This window comes from Alligator sinensis, unplaced genomic scaffold, assembly GCF_000455745.1.
Source record: "Alligator sinensis unplaced genomic scaffold, ASM45574v1 scaffold1190_1, whole genome shotgun sequence".
Taxonomy (NCBI): domain Eukaryota; kingdom Metazoa; phylum Chordata; order Crocodylia; family Alligatoridae; genus Alligator; species Alligator sinensis.
The window spans coordinates 69,173-91,111 of record NW_005842969.1 but is presented as its reverse complement, the minus strand read 5'-3'; the positions used below and the strand labels follow the sequence as shown (position 1 = coordinate 91,111).

At 50.6% G+C, this 21,939-nt stretch overlaps 1 protein-coding gene across 2 annotated transcripts in view; it reads right to left on the bottom strand.

The window, feature by feature from the left end:
- Positions 1–1,685: 1,685 nt before the first annotated feature.
- Positions 1,686–21,939, bottom strand: part of GPR156 (G protein-coupled receptor 156) — a 31,198-nt gene continuing 10,944 nt past the window's right edge. The window contains exons 4-11 of one of the 2 annotated variants that reach the window (XM_025192821.1): positions 21,745–21,887; positions 18,477–18,612; positions 16,850–16,960; positions 14,676–14,801; positions 13,971–14,066; positions 9,496–9,732; positions 6,164–6,325; positions 1,686–4,311 (exon numbers count right to left, since the gene is read on the bottom strand). In XM_025192821.1, coding sequence (XP_025048606.1) covers positions 2,983–4,311; positions 6,164–6,325; positions 9,496–9,732; positions 13,971–14,066; positions 14,676–14,801; positions 16,850–16,960; positions 18,477–18,612; positions 21,745–21,887 — 2,340 coding nt within the window. In that variant the 3' untranslated portion in view covers positions 1,686–2,982. Of the gene's footprint in view, positions 4,312–6,163; positions 6,326–9,495; positions 9,733–13,970; positions 14,067–14,675; positions 14,802–16,849; positions 16,961–18,476; positions 18,613–21,744; positions 21,888–21,939 lie in introns of those variants that run through there. The other variant, XM_025192822.1, reaches the window with a different exon arrangement.

The following is a 21,939-nucleotide window of genomic DNA, read 5'->3' as shown; positions in this document are numbered from 1 at the left end:
CCTCCCTCACACCCATGGGGTACCCTGCTGTCCCCAGCTCTCTGGGAAGACTTTTCCTCCTGGGCACCACCTCTCATCCATTTCTTCCCCCCACAAAAAGGACTATATCTGCTGTCCATAGCATCCCCCTGACATCTGCTGTCCATACCAACCCTCCGCGCAGTCAATGGCCTGCAGCCTCTGCCACAATGTAGGGCCTTGCTGTAACCCTGACAGATGATCAGGACCAGGAGGTGAAGTCCATCCCTCTGGGAGTTATGATATGGGGCTGGAAGGTAGGTCCTGCTGGAAGGTAGGTCCTGCTGCCTGCTCACACAGCAAAGCCCCAGGGAGTGCCCAGGGGAAGCAGGATGGCAGCAGCCTCTGCTGACCAGAGCGCTGCACTGCAGACACTACCTGATCTGGGCTAGACAGTGGGGCAGTGCTAACAATTCCTACTTGCTTGGTGAAAAGTGCTCAAAAGACGCTTCTAGGTTTGACAACACTTCAAAGATGCCCTAACTCCAGGGGAGCCCTGGAGAGTCGCCCAGAGCACTGTAGGCTCCCCCCAGTGTTGCATCAACACATGCATCCTTTATCAGAACTAAACCCACCTTTTCTCCTGGGCTTTGCTGGGACGTTCTGAAGGAGCAGAAAAAGCGCGAGTCATTCATGCTGTACACACAGTGCCTGTGCTTGCAAGGAAAGGGCATCCAGAGGGCACTGCACAGGACACTGCAGGCTGCTATCTGTCCCTTCAGGAGGGGCTGTCCAACTTTGGAGCAGCCGGGGCCACATGCTGCACAGGCTGCACCCACGCGGGCCACAGACCCCACAGGATGCCTGCAGCCTGGGTCCGCTGCCATCCCACCAGCACACCCCTCCCCATGAGAAGGGGCAGGAAGGGGAAGGAGGAGGGGGAACCCAGAGACCTTGGTGGCAGCAGCAGCTGGAGCAGTCCTGGGAGTGGTGCCCAGGTGGGAGTCCATGGGCCACAAATTAACTCCTTGTGGGCATGTGGCCTGTAAGCTGTGAGACAGATAGCCCAGTCTTCAGGTGCCCCAGTTTGGTCTGGTCTCAGGGCTAGTGCTTTGTAGCCACAGCAAGCTAGGCTTCCAGCCTATCAGATAGCTAACAGCTACAAATAAAGCCTTGGAGCACAGCCACAGCTGCAAGACAAGTCAGTGCTGCACTCCAGCATTAAGCAGGTCCAAAGCCTGCTGCAGTGGGAAGCTGCATACAGCTCTGTCTCTTTCCAAACCAGGGCTCTTGTCTCCCCTGACTTGGGGCAGGGAGGTAGTCCAGGACTGAAACTGGGGTCAGCCTCTGTGCCGGGAAGGGCATTATTCTCCTCCTCTACTTTTGTCTGGCCTGTGCTGTGCAATTTGCCAGACTGGCAAGGACTATCTAAGGTGGGAGGAGGGAAATCTGCCTTCCTCTGTAATGTAAGGCCTGGCTCATCGTCTAAGACTCCAAGTCAGCTAGGCATGATTACATTCCCTGCCAGGCAGAGGCCCAAGGTATTACCAGCACTTTGGTCTCTCCTACTCTCCTCCTGGGACCCCCTTCACATTTGGAATCCTTTGGTTCTTACACAAAGCTCCTTATTTGTTATGGGGTGTCAGGCCAGTGCTCTACAATGGATGTTCTTGTTTATTCACCAAGACTTAAGACCAATTACATTCTTACTAGTGATGGCAGGGGATTGGACATGAAGGATCAGGTGGACTCTTGCACTGCTTTGCATACATGCATTTCATAAGCACCCGAATGCACTGGGCAGCCCCAGGGACTTGATCAGAGAACAGCGGAAAGATCAGCTTGGGGAAGGGAGGGAAACAGGTTCCTTGTAAAGTGAAAGGCAGAGAAGAACAGCAATGGGATTGTGCCCTTGTCTGCTTCTTTATTACTGAGGATGAAGGGCTGAAAGGTGGGGATCTCTTTTCAGATGTTCTCTTTTTGCTTGCTTTATTACCTTAGCGATCCATGTCAAGTGTGGAGGCAGGGTGAGCAGAGCACAAGGCAGAATTCTGCCATCCCAAGAGAGTAACTGAGAAGGAAATTTTAATTGCGCCATTTAAAATTTGGGTTTGTTTGCATCTGTTTATTAAAGATCTCCACGCCACAGAGAGGGCATTGGCACTGGGGCTTAGGTCTCAGTGCTGCCTCCCCAGTGAGGTCCTTTAACCAAACCAGACACCCCAGAGTCTATATTCCCGAGGTGAAAAATGAGCAGACAGTACTCATTTAGAAACCTCCATGCCTTTCAAATCTACTGCATCCAACACAAGATAGTAAAACAAAGGGCATCTGGCCAGTTATATTAAAACAATCTTTTGCAGACCCTGTAAGATTTTTCAGCTTTCCTCCCTCTCTACCTGCTGCAGGGTAATTGAACTGAATGAAATATCTGCAAAGTCACCCCTGGAGAAGCCAGACCCAGCTTTCATTATCTTGCTCAGAGACTACACCAACAAAAATAGAAAGTCTAGTGGGTTTTTTTTGCCACCCCCAGGTTCTTGCTTTGCTGAGAGACTAGCACATTCGGGGATGAGTGACAAGGTGAAAATGTTTCTGTATTTCTTTTAAAATAGCTAATTGAACATAGTGCTGGGGAAAAGCAGCCTACATTGCCAACCCTGAGGGGGTGGGGTAGTCTTGACTAGGTAAAAGCTAATCAAGTTTCCCACGCACGCTGTTTCCCACTCCTGACCCAGAGAGCTCCACTGCTACAGTTCATTCAGTCCTCAGTCTCTCAGGGCCCATTAACGTAATAGGTGTTCCTGGGGTGCAGGCACCTGTCTAAAGTGGCCGGATTAAAACCACCAACCTACTTCTTGTAACATCTCTAATCAAATGGTTGCAGTTTTCAGTTGCCCCTGGCTTAGCCCAGATCTGAATGAGCAACCAAGGCAGGTACGTGCTTTACGTATTTTATTCTCAGTCCCTGGAACAACCTACTTCCCTACTCTCACCACTGGACTAGGACAGCCTCCTTTGTGTTTACACAAAAGTGGGTGTCAGATCCTCTTTGAAGTTCACAACAGGTTGAGACCTGCCGTAGAGCTTTGTCCGGAGGGTGAGGGGCTCGCCTGGCTCTGGGTCTGTGTCAGTGACAGAACTATCACTGGAGACACAAGGGTCTTGGAAGCAGATTTCACAGTAAGGCCTGTGGCAGCAGTGAAACACCTCCTCGGAGCTGCTGCTGGAGTCAGAGTCTGGGTAGCAGTACAAGGAGGGCATGAGAGGCCGTCGCAGCTCCCGTAGAGCATCCTCCTCCTGCAGCGGGGTGTGGAGCGGATGTTGCACAGTACTGCAATTCTTTGCTTGGTCAAGCCCTGGGTGTTTGCTGGAGACATGGTTGTGCTGCTCAGGCTGGTCCTGGCCATTGTCAGCTGGTGAGGAGGAGGATGTCTGACCAAGGCACCTTCCATCACTGTGGTCACCTGCTTTGGCCTGAGGCACACATGCAACCTCATCACAGCCTTGTCCAGCAGCTGCCCTGCCGACAGTCTGGTTCACAACACACCAAACTAAAGGAGATGTGGAGCCAGGATAACTCGGGGGAGGGGAATGAAGCGGGATTCTTCTTCTCCTCCAGGTCATGTAAGGGCTTAGGTTCTTCTCCTGGGACCTCCACACAAACCTCCTTTCCTGCTGGGCACTGTGCCTGGCCTGTCTGGACCCCCAGGGTGAGGCCTGGGCACCAACCATGCTGCCTAGGCTGAGCTCTTGCAAGATTTCCTGCAGCTTTTCACTGCTCACATAGTTGAATCTCAAGGGCTGTTCCTTCATCATTGCTGAGTTCTCTGCCTGCGCTGCTCCCTCACCCGCAGCTGCAGGGCTCTGGCTCAGTGGCCCTAATAGACTGCCTGGAATTTTCTTGCTGCTCTGAGGAACCCATTTCTCTTGGAGCCTGTTAGAGTTATATTCAGAGATGCCCACAGAGTCACAGGGTTGTATCAGAGAGCAAGCGGGATCCTCTGGTGGGGTGCAGTGGTGACTTGTATAACTGTTATGGTCCTGGGTGTCCCCAGCACAGTCTTCTTTGCTAAGAGATACTGGGCTGCACTGTGGATGTGGAGGACTGGAACACTGCCAAGAGCCTGCCTCCTGGCCAGGGGGTATATGGTCTTCCAGGGGCTCTTCAGCATCCATGTCACAGCCACTAGGTTTAACATGGTGATTGGTGTTCTGGAGTGAAAGGGAGAGGGATGTGGAAGGAAGAGCTGGGTGCATGGGGTCATAGCCACAGTCTGCAGACATCAGCTTCATCAGCTTCTCCTTAGCATTGTTCACTTGCTCCTGGAGGCTTTCGATCACAGCATTTTTCTGTTACCAAACAAGCAAGCATGTCAAGTACACTGCAGAAAACAATGCCAATACTACACTAAGGCAGGGCGTTCCAAGGCAAAGCAAGTCAGGAAGCCAGGGCCTGGGCAGAGAAAATGTTTACATGGATGCAACCTAGCTTTACACTAGTATAAAAAAGTAGCAGACAGATAACACACACCCATAAACCAGGGGAGCTTCACCCAATCTGGTGGACACCTACCCTCGAAAGAATCAGGGGTAAAACTCCACAGCATAAGATACATTGGTTTAGCTTCATCTGTCCACAGACATCCAGGGATAACTATTTGATAAAAGCAAACAGACTGCTACTTTCTTCCCTGCCACCTCCTGGCAAACATCATACTAGCCATCCACTGAGCCATGCCCTCATCAATATATAAAACGTATGTAAATTATACTGAAGTATGTTCATGTCTGTCCAAGCCTTGAGTCTCTCTTTTTCAGAGGACGTGGCAATCTTTCAGATAGTTTAAAAGAAGTGAGAGGTTCTTAAGGATATATAAGTGGGAAGTTCAGATAACAGCATGCAGTTGACAGAAATTGATCCCTGGGGGCCTGTGGACTGGTAAGTATAAAGGTATGCTGCAGTGTGACACTGCTTTTGCTTATGCAGACCAGAGACTTGAGACACACCTAGGAAAAGCCTCATACAGAACCATCCTCTTGCTTCCAAAATTCAGAGCCCAGGGAGTTTCACCTGCTCCCTAAAGGCTCTTGAGAAAGTCCGCACAGTCTGGAAAAGCAGAAGGACAGGCCTTTAAACATAGCCCTGAAGCTCATTCAGCCCGTTTCCTTTTGTATTCCCTTGGCTGCTCCTAGTGTGTATGTTTGAGAGATTACATTTATGCCAGTTACACAGGAATACACTGCTTCTCTAAGGACCCTAGCACATGTTCACTGAAAGGCACCATGAGATCTAATTCCCAGTTCCAACAATCGGGCCTCCTGCCCAGGGCTTGGACCACCCCTAGACCTGCTATGCCTCACATACATGGCAGAAGGCATGATTTTGGGATCAGGGATCAGATACCAATCATGCTCTTTCTACTAGCCAGTGCAGAGGAAGCCCAGGCTCATGATCCTGGGCTCCCTCTGCACCAGCAAGGTGAAAGCCAGGTACCCACAGCCTAGCATAACCCAGAGCAGTCCGAGCCCCAGAGCAGTTCAAGACCCTGGACTGCCCTGCAGCTGGGGCCAACCACTGTCAGCAATGGCTCTGTGGCAGCCCTGGACATGCCTCACATTCAGTTTAAGGTGCCGTACAAACCAGCTTTAAAATGATCCACGTTATATGTAGAACATTTTTATGGCTGGTTTACCATTTTATGGAGCCTTAAATCAGGGGCACCTTTGTCATTTACACTGTGATTACCATGTTAAACATGGCATAAATGTAATGAATAGAGGGGCCCTAAAGGCCAGAGCATTTCTGCATGTACAATTTGGAGTTGCAGGAGCAACAGCCTTGCTGCTGAAAAGATGCTCCCCACTGAACACATTGCATCATAGGCTGTGAAAATTCAGGCCATATTGAACCCATGTGCCTCAGTTTATGCTCTGAGTGTGATATATTGACAAGATGATGTTTAAAAAACCCCCAGTTCCTTTCCACAAGCCAGCTCTGGAGGGATGCCACCATCCTGGGAAACGACCATTGTGAGCTGTATGTAGCACGGACCTTTCAAACCTACAAATCCTTCAGCAGACAAAGGGAGAGGGGGGAGCATAGCAGAGGGAGGACAGCAGCTGCTGGCCCCTGAGACCTAGGCAGATGAGAGACGGAGGCTGCTCTTTCTAGCATTATAAGCTGCCCGAGAGAGCATGTTACCTCCGTAAGCAGCCGCCTCATGGAGTTCTTTTCCCCAATCAGCTGGTAGATCTGCTCTTCGCTGTACATGGAGAGGAAGCTCTTGCTGGGGCTGTTAAAATATTTTGCCATGTGGTTAATGGTTTGGCTCTCTTCTTCTTCAAAGGATTTCCAGTGTCTGAGCTGTTGAGCACAAGGAGGCCATTATGTACGTGACATGTATAGATTATACAAACACAGAGAGAGACAGACGGACAGATGCCGAAAAAGACAGAGACCAAGGGACAGCAATGGAGACAAAGGAAGGATGTGACAGGCAAGCAGAGAGAGACAGGGGCAAACTCACCCACCCCCACCCATCACACTGCTATTCCCCTCCCCCACATAACCTGCTGGGGACAATGCTGACACCACAGTTCAGAGATACTGTGTTGCTTGGACTGCCCCATACCCATGTATCCGGACCAGGAGTAGGCAATGCTTTTTGACCGGAGTGCTGAAAAAAACACATCTACCTTGGAAGGTGCCGGAGTGCTTACATGCCAGGGCCCGGAGCAGCTGTTTGCAGCCTCCTGGCTGCAGTGAGCCCATGGAGCCCGGTCTCCTTGCAGCAGGGCTTGCAGCCTCCCAGCCGCCTGCTGGGAGCAGCCTGGGCTCCGTGGCTGGCAGCAGCTGCTTAGAGCCTAGGCTGGCGGTGGTGTGCCAGGCAAACTGGCCTTGCGTGCCATGCTTGGCACATATACCGAGGGTTGCTGACCCCTGATCTGGACCAAAGCCTCACACTGCTGATAGAGACAGTTAGAGCCTGCATATGCTACAACCTCCAAACATGTGGTAAAACAGGCCTCCTCCGAGTTGGTAGCAGAAAAAGGCAGCATCTCTCTGTCTCTCTTGTTCATGCACACACACACACACACACACACACACACACACACACACACTTTCTTACTCCTGAATCATAAGTGACAGGCTGAAAGCCAACAGCATTTCACCTCTGCCTTTATACTGGTGTCAGAACAAACACCATAAGAATAAATGCTACTATCCTGGGTCAGTCAAAGGTCCCTGTAGCCCAGCATCCTCTCTCATGATTGCACAGCGTGGATGCTAAGGGGAAGAGCATGTATACAAGGCCTGTTCACTCAGGCAGCTCTGTCCCCTGTCTCTTAGGGGGCACATTGAGACTCCAACTATTCACCCATCTCTAATGAGCAATGCAAGAGCAAACCCATTAGGAAAAGCAAGCTGAATAAAAACCAAAAGGGAACTAAAAGGTTTGAGTGGAATAAAATGCTTGTGCATTCAGGTCAACCACAGAGAAAGTGAGCACTGGCAGAGTATATAAAGTACTGCCCAGGACAGTTACAGCACATGAAATCAGCTCCTTTTTTGCTACCCTGAAATGTTTTATTATTTGATGAGCTCCAACAACAGGGTAGGCATTTTCAGAGACGGTGGGTACGCTCCAGGGCCCAAAGACCTTAATCTCACTGAGGACTTAGTAGTTGTACTGCAGCAACTGGAATGGCAGGTGGACTGCAGGGCAGCAGTGAGGGGCACTGGCAGAGCTGTGTGGGGAGCCCAGGGCTGAGACAGCAAGGCAGAGGGAGGCAAGGGGGTGGTGCAGAGCAGGAGGGAGGGCATCAGTGGAGAAAGAGCCATTCTTTTCTACACCCAGTGCCGTAGCAATGAAGTTTGGTGCCTGGGGCAAGCCTGCAGTGGCAGCCTGCTCTCATCCTGCACACAGATCTGGGGGGGCACAAGCCCCTGTGCTTGCCTGGGAGTGCATGCAGTGGCAGGATCCACCCTTCCCCCATCTTCGCGCCCCCCCCAAACAAGCCATTTGCGGCTCCATCTCGCGCCGTGCCCAGGCTGAGCAGCGCCTGTTGATGCCCCTTCACTTTGGCATGTGGGGCAGTCACCCCATCTTTGCTGTGGCATTGTCTACACCTGAGTGAGTTATCTCCATTCTGCTTCTAGCCCCTGCCTCATTTCCTGGGGCCCTAAAACTCCCTCATGCATAAATATCAAACCAAATCATCAACCCTTTCCTCTGGTCCCTCCAATTCTAGCAGCAGAGGTGTCTGATTCCTTATCACTGACTGAAGCCAGCATGGCAGTTTTCTCCTGGAAACACTGGAAGTAAAGAGCAGAGCCTTCCTGACAGGCTTCCTTCACACCCTCCCTCATCCCCACTGGGGAGCTAAGCTTTCCACTCTGAGCTGGAGAAGGGCAGACCTCCCAGGGGACTGCAGCCTCCACCGTCAGCCCTGGAGCCTCCAAGCTTGATGAGTCTGCCTATACTGCAGCACCCGCGGCTCAGCCAGTGGCAAGGGGCTTGCTGTGAGATGGAAGGAGGGAGGAATAGAGGGACGCTGATGGTCACAGCACTGTGATGAAGGTCTGGCATAAGAAGCTGAAGAGAACGGCTGCCCTAGGCACCAAGAGGAAGAGGCTTGCTACCCTAGGCACCAAGCCCAGAGTGCTTTCAGTAAATTCACTTACTGATTTGGACAGAATTTTGCTGCCAAAAAAGTGCCAAAAATGGTTGCAAGAATTTTTAGCCAAAAATCAGAAGATTTCCCTAATGCCCATAATTTCTCACATGGAGATTCATTTATCTTTTTAAAAACAAGCTGTTTTCTTATTTAAAAAAATGTGTAGAAAGGCTCTGTCGAAGGGTTTCCCTCCTGCCCTGAACCCCATCTTCCCTGTTATCTCAGCACACAGCTCTGTCAGCGCTCTCACTGCTGCCCTGCATTTCCGCAACTCCGCTGAAGTGAACTGGATGGTTGAACCAGGTCCTGTCTGCTCCATGTTGATACCAGAGAAGCCCAGGAACATTTTGTGAGGTCAGACAGGTCTATAGTGTTGAGCTCCCATGTGTCAGGTTACTGTGTCTATCAGGAAAGGAATACCTACGTTGTTTCCAGGGTTTGAATATGGCAGGAAGCAGTAGGACAGCCCCTAAGTTGTCGCCATCTTCTCCAGAATCTCAAATTTCATTAAAGACAGAGCCAGGGCCAAAAAGCAGTATAAGTGAAGGTAATATAAATGCATAGAATCAGACGCCAGAAAACTTATTTCATCCATGCGACTGACCAGGCACCAATAAGAATAAATCTGAGTTGGTGCCAACTTGGCCAGATTTGGACTAGTGAGCAGTGTTGGATATGGAAGGTGTGATATCCCACAATGAGCCACTCATTTTTTTTCTTCTGGACCCTGGCATGTTTGGATTGCCATGCTATCCCCATGGGCAAGAATGATTCTTCCAGGAAATATCCACAGCACTTGTCAAAATCTGAGGTGGCCTTTCAGACCAGACACTCTGGGCAGAGCTGATTTCATACCTGAGGAACAAAGACGAAACAGTTGATCGTGGTTGTGCAGACAAAGATGCCTCCGGATGTAAAACCGAAGACCAGGTTGGGCCACGTGTAGAAAAATCGGTTAGCTAGTAAGACAGTCCCAGTAGTGAGGAGAACGAGGTTGACGCTGACAATGAGTGTCAAGGACTGATTCACTGGTGGAGAGCTGACATTATCTGTCAGACCAGCCAGGTAGGTGCCACAGATCAACAGGATGCCCTGGAATCCAAAAACAGAGACAAAGGACTTTGGTCTGGAGAAGAGATTTTACTGATGTAGAGTGTGGAAAATAACAGCCAGATGCAGACATCTCCCCTCTCTCCCTCCCCACACTGAGCCAACAGGGCCCAGACACATTCAGTGAAATCTTAATTAATGCCATTTGATCTATAATGCAGACATCCTGCTTGACACATCAGCTCAGCAGCAAGGACCCTGCAAGCTGCTGCAGGTCAGAATTAGGGTGCTCTGGCTGAGCTGGGTAGGGAGCGAGAGCAGGAGAGGATCTGTGGGGTGGGGGGAGCTTCAGGTCATGACTGAGCGGCAATAGTAGCATGGTGAGTGCGAAGCTGAGGATGAGACCAGCAGGGGTGGCAGGTGACCAGGTCTGAAGTGCAATCAGATCTCTAGAAGAGCCCAAAAGGAAAGCGCACACTGAGGAGTCTTTAGACTAGGCATATGCCAGAGACAGAAGTATTAAGAAGTAGAGAGGGAAATCACTGCTGCTGCCATCGAAGAGCAACAGGCACAACTCCAGGAGCTGCCTGTAAATTCAGAGAGAAGGGACAAGTGAGATCAGAAACAGGAAATACTAGATGAGAGAGAAGAGGATGTAATGGTGCATGTTTAAGTAGGACTCCAGAAAACTCTTGGCCTGAAAAGCACCGTCATTTCCCCTTCTCTTTGCCACTCCGAGTGAAGTGAGGGTGGGTGGAAGGTGCTGAAGAAGGATTGGTGGCCCTCTGTCCCCAGGACAGGCAGCAGGAACTCCACCTGTACAATGCCTCTCATAGGCTCCAACTTTTATTTTTGCCAGAGGGGCCTAAGATGATGGACATGTGGCAATTTTTACACATTTCAGGTGACAGCCCTCTTTCCAAGAGGGGTCAAGGCCCTCGGGCCCCCATATACTCAACTCCACTCACTGATGAGCAACAGTCCTGCTCTGTGAGCGAGACGGGGGATCAGTCTCCCAAGTCCATGAGCCTCTACTGGGACTGCCGGCAAGGCAGCTCAGTTAGCCCCATTCTGACTGTGTCTGTGAAATGGATGCCTCTCTCAGGGCACTGGAAAGAGGCTTGTTTCACGCAGGCCACTGAGCAGATCATTCTCGACCATGAGCCCTTTTGTGAACTTATGAGCAAAAAAAAAAAAGAGAGACTCTATATCCAATTTCTTATCCCTTAAGCAAGCAAAGGCAGCCATCCAAAACCTGCTGACAACTATAAGCCCAACTTACTACAGTCCTGGAAACAATAAACAGAGGACATACTAGAGCAGGGTGCCAAACTTAAGGCCTGTGGGCCAGATCCAGTCCACAGAGCTGTGTTATGTGACCCGCAGGGTTCCCAGAGGGGCAAGGAATTCAAGGCACTGCATTGGCAATGCATGTCAGTGGTGACGGTAAGCAATGGCTATGTTAACCCCACGACTGCTGCCATCATGTCCAGATTCAGCCTGCAAGAAGCCCTGTGCTTTATGTAGAGTTTAGACTATGGCTTGTATAGGATGGTTTGAATAGGAATGATCTTGCTTCTGGCAGGGGGTTGACTAGATGACCTCTGGAAGTTCCTTCCAGCTGTCACTTACATTGGGGTATCCAGGATGAAACTCACAGAAGTAAAAAAAATTATACCGGTAAGAAAACCTGTTGATAGCCTTGCAGCTGGGTTCGATGTATTATTAATCACGGGCGCTTACAACAGGGAAGAGAATATTTTATTTTTAAAAGCAAAAACAGAAGGCATTCCCAGGGACCACAGCTATAAAAATAATCCATCTAGACTTTGAGGCAATATAATACAGAATAGGGGAAAAGCTGCTGATGTGGATGATCAGCAGCTCTGATGACCAATGGCCATGTCTACACATCACTGCACAGCAACACTGCTATGGCATCATGCTCTAGTACTTCCTTTTGGATACATAGACACGCCCAATAGGTATGATATCACAGTGAGCAACCAGAGAGCTACTTATGTATCATATGCTGAAGGAACTTCAATGCACAAGACATTTTGGAGGAAGGGCAATGATTCTACAAGGTCTAACTAAAAACACCTTTCTGAAACACTTCCAAAAGCCTGAAATGTACATGTATAATTATACCTATCTATCTATCTATCTATCAAGGGCGTAGTCTGTCTGTCTTTGTGTCTGTGCTGGAGAGCCGCTTACTGAGTTTTGGTGAGTGTTGAGGGCCACATGGGTAGCCCCGCCCCTTGACAGGTGTCCTGCATCCTGGTCGCCATCTTGTGACTGGAAGTCCTGCCCACTAACCCCTGACCTTTGCCACCAGAAGTCCCTCCCCTTGCTCCCAGAAGTACTCCTTTCAGCAAGAGGTTTTTACCATTTCTGAACCAGAAAAATACCAAATTATAGTCTAAAAATAAAACATCGACAACATTCATTAATTTGATTTTAAAAAATATTTTTGTCCTGATTTACATGCGTTTGTGTAGTGTATGTACATAGAAGTGATTGCAATAGCTTAAAATGAAGTCTTACTCTTGTATATTGTGGGGGGGGTGCGGGGAGTGGGTATAGGTTTGTGGGGGGTTGAAGGTGTGTGGGTATGTGGGGGAGGGTGTGGGTGTGTCGGGATTGGATAGGTATGGGGGGTTTGGGTGAGTGAACATTGTGTGTGGATATGCGGGGTGTGGGTGGGTATGAGGTTTGTGGGGGCTCTGTGTGGGAGTCTGCATGTATGACAGTGCAAGGGGGTGTGTGGGTGCATGTGTATGGTGGTATGTGTGTGTGGGACTCATCCTATAAGCGTGCACACACACACACACACACACACACACACACACTCTCCCTCCCTCATTGCTCTCTCTGCCTCTCTCTCCCTCTCCCTCATTGCATGGACACACACAGTCACACACAAACACCCCCTCTCCCACTCCTAGTTCTGGAGTACTGGCGCAGGCCCCATACTTGCGTGGTCCAGTGATGCAGCCAGAAGCCATGTGGTACTGGAGCAGCGGGTGGGCAGGAAAATGGCAGCTACATGCAGGGGAAATGGCAGTGAGCAGGTGTGCAGGCAGAAGCTGTCCCTGGGTCAGCACTGGCAGGGCCCAGAGTGGGGTGGCAGCAGCATGGGACCGGGCTGGCAGGAATACTATGGAGCCAGGCCAGTTCCCCCCATCTCTGTAGTGGCGCAGCCTGGCCCGGCTCCAAAAAGCCCCTGACGGCCTGCGACCCACGCTCCTGCTACCCCACTCCAGGACATCAGTGCAGGCCCTGCACTCCCCACTGCGTGCTGCCACTCTCACCAGTTTCCTGCCCACTGCTGCAGTGCTCTGACACCATGTGGTTCCCGACTGCCAGGCCGGACCACAGGACTCAACAGGAACTGGCTCAGCCTGGCCCGGAGGACTGGGGCAATCACCCATGGTCCTCCCCTACCTCCCTCCTCCCATGTTCTTATCTGAATTTCCCTCTCAGGAGGACAGAACAGCTCCACAGTCCCAGGCCAAAAGCCTCTGCTGGGCAGAGGCTTCCAGTTACTGGGGGTAGGTGGGGTGGGGGTGAGGCAGGGCTGGGTGGGCCTTGCTGCTAGGTCCTTCTGCTGGCTTCCCCTGGATCCTACTGCCCCTGGTTTCTGTCATCTTTGACAGGCAGCCAGGAGCAGATAAATATTAATTTTCTAAATGTTTTAGGGGCCCCATGGGTTGGATAGAATGGCCTGGTAGACCATATGGCCCACAGGCTGTATTTTGTCCACCCCTAGGCTAGCATCTTTCCCACAGAGACAAACCCACTGTGATTATTTTCAATATTTTTCTGATGCATAGGTTCAGGGTCTGAATTGTGTAGTGTATCAGAGTGATGGAATGTTATCTCAAGGCTTTCTGGAAGAAGAAAATTCTGAGGAGGGATCTGAACATGGTGTGGGAGGTCATTTGACATTCAAGGAGATAAGGATAGAGATGTCTTCAAGCATCATAAAGTGGCCTGAAAGGCGGCTGAGAGATGAGACTAGGGAGAAAACCCCAAAAGGGGGCTTTTGTGAGACAGCTTAGCAGGAGAAGGAAAACACAGAGCCAGGATGAGATGAGTTGGAAGGACCTTCAAGAGCATTAGCAGCTTGAATGCAAAGTTGGGAGGCAGCCAGGGAAGGCAGAGCGGCCAAGAAGCTGAAGCAAAAAGAGAATTTTAGCAGTAGCAGCACCATATTGCAGCCAGACTGTTGGGAGATGAGATGAGAGGCAGGGATCGATAAAGAGGTTACATACCTTAAACCCTAAAATGAGAACGAGCCAGAGGTCGGAGTAAAGCGACGCACAGAACTGCATCCTGCTCACTGAACACGTCACACCCTTCTCAGTTGCCTAGGAGGCAAGCATGACACAGACATGAAGGCTCCTGGCCCCTAACCACAAGGTGGGCCAGGCAGATGGGCAGATACATGGGTTTATGAGGGTAGGTAGGCTGCTTATTTCAAAACAAAAAAGTAAAAGCATGTGTGGCTGTGGGGAGAGTGCTGCTGACAGTGAAGAATTCAAGAGACAGAGAGAAAGACACACACACACACACACACACACACACACACACACGTGGGGTTTGGTTGTTTTCTACCCAGAAGGCTGATTCCAACTATATTGCAGGACAGTAGTACATCCCAGATAGACTTCACTGGGAAGTGCAAAGGGCGTTGGGTGAAACTTGCAATGGTAACCAACCACAACTCTGGATCTAGAACTCACTTTTCAGCTTTGAGCATCTTGGGGCTGGAAACTCCTATCTGTCTAAGGGGCTGAATAACAACCCAGCTTGCAATGGCCTCAGGAAGCCTGAGCTCTGCAGCATAGGCACTTCTTTATTTATCACACACAACCATCCACCAACACGTTGGGGACACAGAGAACTGTGGAGATAAACCACAGCAAGGCACAGGCACAGAGTCACAGTGCTCAACACCCGATCCTTGCCCCCCTTACCCTCATGGATGCGCTGAGGCTTCGGAAACACTGAACTGGATCAGAGAAAACCCATGTCAAGAGGAGAATGCCATCTGCCAGCACCAGCACTGCCACCATCACCAGCAGCTGGAGGTCTTTGATAATCTGCAACACAGGGACAGACCATGTGCCAGACTAGGGTGGAGGAGAGTCTATGGCGTCAGGCTCTCACAGCCCCTTTGCAAGCACTTCTTTCCTAAGACACAGTGCAACTCTGCAGTTTATCCCATGTCGAGTGGACCCTCCCAGTTACAGCACTAGCTGCTTCCAAGCTGTATTACCTCCAGCAGGCCCAGCTGGGATTGCAGCTTGCTCTGTAGTCACCTCTCGGAGGCACAGCCAGAAAATATGTGCAACAACATGTTCAGCACAGAACAGGGTTTAATTGACCATAGGAACAGGGCAAGCAGGGAGAAAAGGGTTAACACTATAAAGGCCCACATGCACATTGTCTTACCTAAGCTTGCCATCCTGTGCAAGTGGAGGTTGGGGCTGAGGTGCCCTGGTTACTGCAGGCTCTGTTTTTCTGCCAAGCCCTGGCTCTCCTCTGGGACTCAGCTTTTTACTGCTTCCAAGATCTTTTACTGGATAGCTTCTCCCCCCATCCCCTTGCAAGCTCCTTTGGTTTAAAGCTGGAGATAACCCCCACGCCTGCCCCATGGGACTAGCCAAACCCTGGCTCCCCTCACAGAGAACAGCTTCTTAGCACTTACCAAAGGATGGCTGCTCACACCCAGCAGCTTTTGGCTCCTGTGGTCCAAAGCTGGCTCCTAGTGATGGAGTTCCTCACTCACCATTTCATCAGCTACACAGCAATTACTAAGTCCACAGACATCGTACAGCATTGCTGGAGGCTGATACAGACACCTCCCACGTGCCAGGCCTTCTCCCTCCCATGTGGAGGAGGGGGTCTTCCAATTAACTTTTCTGCACACGCTGCACATGGTCCAGCCTCCTCCTGAGGTGGCTTTGTTAGGCACGCAGGGTCAGGAATACTTGCACTTGTTTTCATAACAGCTCTAGGCCTGAATGAAAACCCAGGTCCAAGTAAGTCTGAGCCCCAGGCAGGACTGGAATCCAAGTCCCTACGGACAGGTCTCTCACTCTGTAACATGTAGAACCAAAACCCAGGGTGCCAGACCACTCCCCTTCATTCTCTCAGCAAACTCAAAAGTGTTACAAATGTCCAAATTCCAAAGCCTGAAAACAGTAGTTATAACAAGGCCCAGGGACTTGATCCAGCTGTTTGAAAAAAGACCCGCCCCCCACCCCCACAACAGTGCAGAAAACTGGAGTTTGAGCTCAGCAGGCTCAAGGAACAGGGTCTAGGTGTCACTTGTGGCACCACAAACTGCACGGCCCATTCACTGTGCTGCAAATTAGCAGCATGGAGGGGTTTTTTTTGACACCAGGAGATCCTGGTGTCAAAAACAAAACAAAAAACAAAAAAAAAACCGCTGCTGGAAAAAGTGGTGTGGCACATGTGGCAGCAGCATGCACCAGCAGAAAGGGAGCCTGGCCAGCCAGAGCCATGTTCTGGCTGCTGGCCAGACTCCAAGCAGTCAGATCACTGCCACTGCTGCCCCGGGAGGCCCCCAGGACCCCAGGTAAGGCTGCTGTTGCCAGCACAGGTGCTGGCCCCAGCCTCCCCTATCCCACCTCCCCTACCTCAGATTTGTGCTGCTGCTATTTTTGCTGCAGCAACCACACCAATGCCTGTGGGGACATACCCAGAATGTCCATTGATAAGTACACAAGGATGGACATCCCCACCCCAAAAAGCATGTCCTTTACACATGTACACATGTCCTTTATGCTGTTCTTATAGGGGAGCCTTTTCACTCTCACTTTGCCCAGGGGCAAATGACTGTGCAAGGCAGTGGGAAATGAGACCAAACCATGCTCACAGCTTTCTTACCCAACTGGGTGAGCCTCCACCTCCTTCCCCCAAGCCCCGGAGTCACCACATTCCCCATGGTCTCTAACTTGGAGCTCATCTACACATCCTGCAAACAACTTGGAGCCCTACTGGGTTGGTATGCAACATTTTCCATGATTCCTCAGTGCAGCCCCAGAGAGGAGAGGGCCCAGTACCTCAAACCTAGAGAAAACTCTGTGCTTCGCTGCCCAGAGTGCATGCAATGGGTACTCACCACCCTCTTGTCAGGAACCCGCTGGGTGAACACTCTATACAGCCGCCAAGTTTTTCCCAGGACAGGCCCAAGGACAAGAGAAGTCCCCACACACAGCAAGCAGAGTCTCACCTGCAGGCAGAAGGTGAAAAGACTAAGTGGTGGGAGTGGATGTTCCCAAGGCAACATACAGTGACACTCAGGAATTTCTTTCCCTGCACTGCTTCCTCTTTGCTCCTAAGGTAGGAGGTCCATATCCCCTTCCCTGGGCCCAACAGAGTTCCCAGCACCAGAGGAAGGAAAGCTGGTGAACAGGGGCTCTGCATCAGCGGTGGGCTAGAAAACATACTGTTAGAAGACAGAAAACCTAGATCTAGCAGGCTGAGAAACTCATCGGTCCTTGTACAGGAAACCACCATGTCAGGGTACCTGTGTGGGCAGTGGCCTATCCACCTCAGAGGCGACTACTACTCAGAGAAGTCAACCAGTGACGCATTTCCCAGGAAACTGTTATGATAATCATGTTACTAGCCACCAGCTAGAGAGGTGACAGGAACCACAAGTGGACAGGGACTGTGCCACATGCCTGCCCCAGTCCCCCACCAGGGCCAGTAGCTAGATATCCAGTACATGGAGCTGAGCAGAAGGAGCAAACCAACAGGCAGGAGCAGGCAGGAGGTTCCTCATGAAGCAAACAGACCAGAGCTGCCTGAGAGTGACAGATGTGCCCACTAGGACTGGAGCACCTCTATATTGCTAGCAGAGATCTCCATCAATTAGCTGCACAACCTCCCTGCCTCTGACTCCCCACCGCATTGGCCTCAAGTGCTGGATGCTCTCGCTCTGCAGTGCTCCCCTGTCTTCCCTTCACTTTACAGGAGAGGCCCAAGATTAGGACCCAGGGTTTACCTGCATGGAGGGGGGTGGTATTTCCATACAAATTCCTAAGTTTGATTTGCACTCAGGGAATGGTCTGGCTGCCTGTGAGATCTGTGCTACACATAGGTAAGCAGCTGCTATGAGGGATCCCCTCCACACTGACACACACATTCTGTATGACACCTTTACAGGTCAAGAAGCCTTCCTGCCTGTCTGCAGGGGCACACTGCTGGAATTCCCTACCCCCCACCCTTCCCTTTATGGCTTGTCTTGCAACCACAACAGGACACTGCTGGAGTGTGTCCCCAACCCCATACTGCATACCAAAGTGGCAAAGACCCCTGGGACATGCCAGCTATTAATGGGGCCCCAGCAGCTGGCAGGAGATACAGGCACCTCTACCAGGTCTTTTTGGTGGCTTTCCAGCAGGGAAGTGCTATTCTGACAGTGGAGAAAAGGGGTTCTGCCCTGTGGGCTATCCAGAGATTAAGCTATCCAGTGTAGCCCTGGCCCTAAAGGCATTACTAGCCCTCATCCTTGTTTTGGCTACATCAAAAAGTGAAGGCTGCTGGATAGAAAGTGTGTGGTAGCTCTTTATGCATATGAAAAACAGGCTCGGCATGGAGGTCATGAGAGAACAGGCGGAGGGGGAGGGGTCATAGCTCAGTAGGTCACAACTCAGGAAGTGTGCTTGCATGTGTGTATGAGCTATACACCCATCTCTCCCAGATGAGACCAACTCAACCCCAGTCCCGACTGCCTTACCCACCTGAACCAGCACTTCCATCGAGGTCCCAGGAAACAGGTCCTGCTCCTGCATCCCAAAGAGGTAAGCACTGACATAGGTGAAGCTGCTGCCTAGCAGGGTCACGATGTTTAGATTGGGACTGGACATCTTCACAATCCTCCAGGGAACAGAGCGACAGTTATGAGAAGGACACTTTACTTCACAAGTGGAGCTGGGCCGCCCGCCATGGCATTAATACACGCCAGTAAGGAGCTAAGCCCTCTGACTTGGCTACTGCTGCCCCCATGAAACAGTTTCCCCTACACACCTGATGAGCTTCTGCAGTTAGAGCCTGCTCATCAGTGTGGCACTACCAGGCCTCCATTATTGGTAGAGTCAAATACCTCACTATCCTCAATGTATGGATCTTCCTGACACTCCTGGTATCCCCATTTTACAGTCCAGAGAGATGCGTACTGGAGTCAATGCTGCTATGGAAACACATGTGCACTTCCCTATACTAAGTTCCATCTTGCTTGTTTGGGTACCAGCAGAAAGCAGTGCAGTCAGGCTATCACATCCACTGGCCACCCAGTAAAGGCCCATACTGGAGCCAGCACTGCCACAGCTTCCCTGTGATCAGCACACAAGCTAGACTTGCCCACTGAGCTAGGGTGAGTCTCTGTACCCTGCAGCCACCCCTCTCATGCACACTGCACAGACACAGCTGACGTGGCCTACCCAAAGTCATGCAGGGAATCTGTTGTGTGTGAACTTGCTTCTCCCAGGCTCTAGTCTGAACCCCACTTCTCTATCACAGGAGGGCAGGTGTCAGAGAGAGAAAACCGCTGATAGATTAACCAATGGCCTCACTCCAGTTCTTCATTTGCTAGTGCTGTGTTTGGCCTACTTTCCAGTGCCCCAAGTGAGGAGGCTTTAATTCCTTCCCTTGAAGAAACCACACCACAGTTCAAACTGTTTTCCCCAATAGTCAGCCTACAGCTCCCCTCCTTTCAATTCCACCCCTTACTCTTGGTTGCCCCTATCAGTAGGACAACAAGTACATCTTCCCTAACCCTTTCACCCCTCAGATCCCTACTGACTGGTAACATGGCACACTCCTTGGTCACCCCTATCAGACAAGAAATTTTACACTCCAGATCTCACCTCACAAGCCAGACCCTTCATTCTCTGATGATATTTATTGCTATTCTCCCAACTCTCTCCAGTTTCTTTATATTGTTGAAGTTATGAGGAACCCAGAATTCTGGTGTCAGTTTTTCTGCTCCATTCCCTCTGTGTCCAGACCTCCACTTAAGCAGGAGATGGGACATTAACTCTATCTTCAACTACATATGGGAGTAGACTTCCTCTGCTTTCTCAGGCTCATCAGCCTGAGTTCTATTTATCTACTGCAGTGCAAGTCAATAAACTGCATGGGTTAGAGTTTCATGTTGGGAATGTTTTTGAAAGGTCTGTAACCTTTTGTAATAGATTAAAAGCTGCTGCAGAATTTTTAGAGCAGGACAGATGGACATCAGTCAAGAACAATCCTGCCTTGAGCAGGGGGCTGGACTAGATTCCTGAAACCCCTTTTCAGTCCTACTTTCCTTTGATCCTAATTCCCAGCTTGTTGTAGAATTCAGTAGTGCTCTACCAGCTGTATCTCATACCCAGGACCCTGCTGCAAGATTGTGGGGCTAACATACTGTTTAGCACAGAGGGTCCTGGGCAAACCTGGAAAAGCATTGTGATGAACTGGACATAACTACCACCCTTCATTTAAGGTAGTTGCTAAAAACAGCCAAGTTCCTAAATGCAATGACAGCTAAAACAACAGCAGCCTCTACACCAAACGCAGACACATGCTACCACCCCAAAACAGGGAAAAGGGATACGTCCAGACAAGTGGGAACATTTGTTTCAACAACAGCTGCTATATGTCTCCAGGGAACACCCCTGCACGTGTGGTCTGGCAAGTGGCAAAGTGCCCCAGGTGGGGTAGGGGAGGCTGGAGCTAGCATCTGAACTGGCCCCAGCAGCTTTACCTGGGGTTCTGGGGACCTTCTTGGGCTGCAGTGGCAGTGATCCAGGCACAGAGCCTGGCCAGCAGTCAGAGTATGGCTCGGACCAGCTAGGCTCTGGTTTTGGGTGGCACACGCTGCAGTAACATGTACCACCCCGCTTTTTTGGTGCATTTTTTTTTAGATACCAGGATTTCCCAGTAGTATCTAATTTTAGCTCTGTGCTGCAAATATGCAGTGTGGAGAATCTTCATGTGCACAGCATGCATTTTGTGCCACCTCAAAAGCCTTTGAGGCTCTGCAAAGCGCACTTTCATGCTCGTCTGGATGCACCCACGGTCACAGGTTCTATTGGCCAATGCTTTGTGAAGGTCTGTGTGCATGTGGAAAAATGCAGAAACACCAGAGAAGCAGAGACACAAGAAAGGCAGCCAGAAAATGTCAGACATAGCTAGAGCAAGCAGCAGATATGTGTCAAGAAAAGCTTAAAATGAGACAGATTTGGGGCTAAATATTGGCTGAAAGGGACTTGGGACTGTGAGCAAGGGCACTGACTCTTGGTTGGTCTCTGCTGTTTTCAGAGAAACAGGACTTTGCACGTTCCCTGAGAACAAACAAGCCTGCAATGAAACCCCATCATCCGTTTTTCCTCACACTGGGAACAACAAGGAGACATCCCAAATCTGGCCAACCATTCAGGTCAGAATGGAGCAACTGTATATCAAAAGCACAATTGGCCTGCTGTCATGAAAGGGACTTGGATGTAGTTGAGACTATGGTATCCTCATTCCCAAAGATGAGTTGCTTGTAGTGATGCCCTCAAACTCTGGAACAAAAGCATCAAGCAGTACTTTCTTCCCACCACTCTGGCTGGTCTGCTTGGCATCCCTGGCAGGGACCTTGGAGATAGCAGCATGAGCTGCTACCCCAGCCAAACTGTCACTACTTGACTTCTGTTTTCATCAGGATTATGAGCAAAAGCACTGCCCTACCAAACCAGACCTCTGCCTGCCTCATCTAGCAGCTCCTCTTCCTGCCCTAGCAGGATGGACCCAGGGCCTATACACATTGGCTCCAGTACTGATCAATGCTGGATGTTAGCAAGGAAGAGGGAAGTATGCCCCAAAATGTCCAGCCCCATCACAAAAGGGTGATATCTCCCAGCCCTCTGTCAATGATCAGTTCACATCCTGGATCACGAGGAACAAGAGCCATTGGAACAGGGGCCCACAGCTATTGCGGGAGGTCCAGCTTGGAGGACAGAGCTCAGATAACCTGTCTCCTACCTGTTGTTCCTGAAGCGAATAGTGAAGGCCAGGAAGAAGAGAGCCAGCAGGACTCCGCTGGTGAGGAACATCCACACAATCCCCAGCAAGGCAGCAGAGGAGGAGGGGAAGGGGGAGATCTTCCCACTGCCCGCAGATGTCGTCTGAAGGGAGATAAAGGGTGGAGAGTGTCTGGCAAGATGGCTTTTCTCTGAC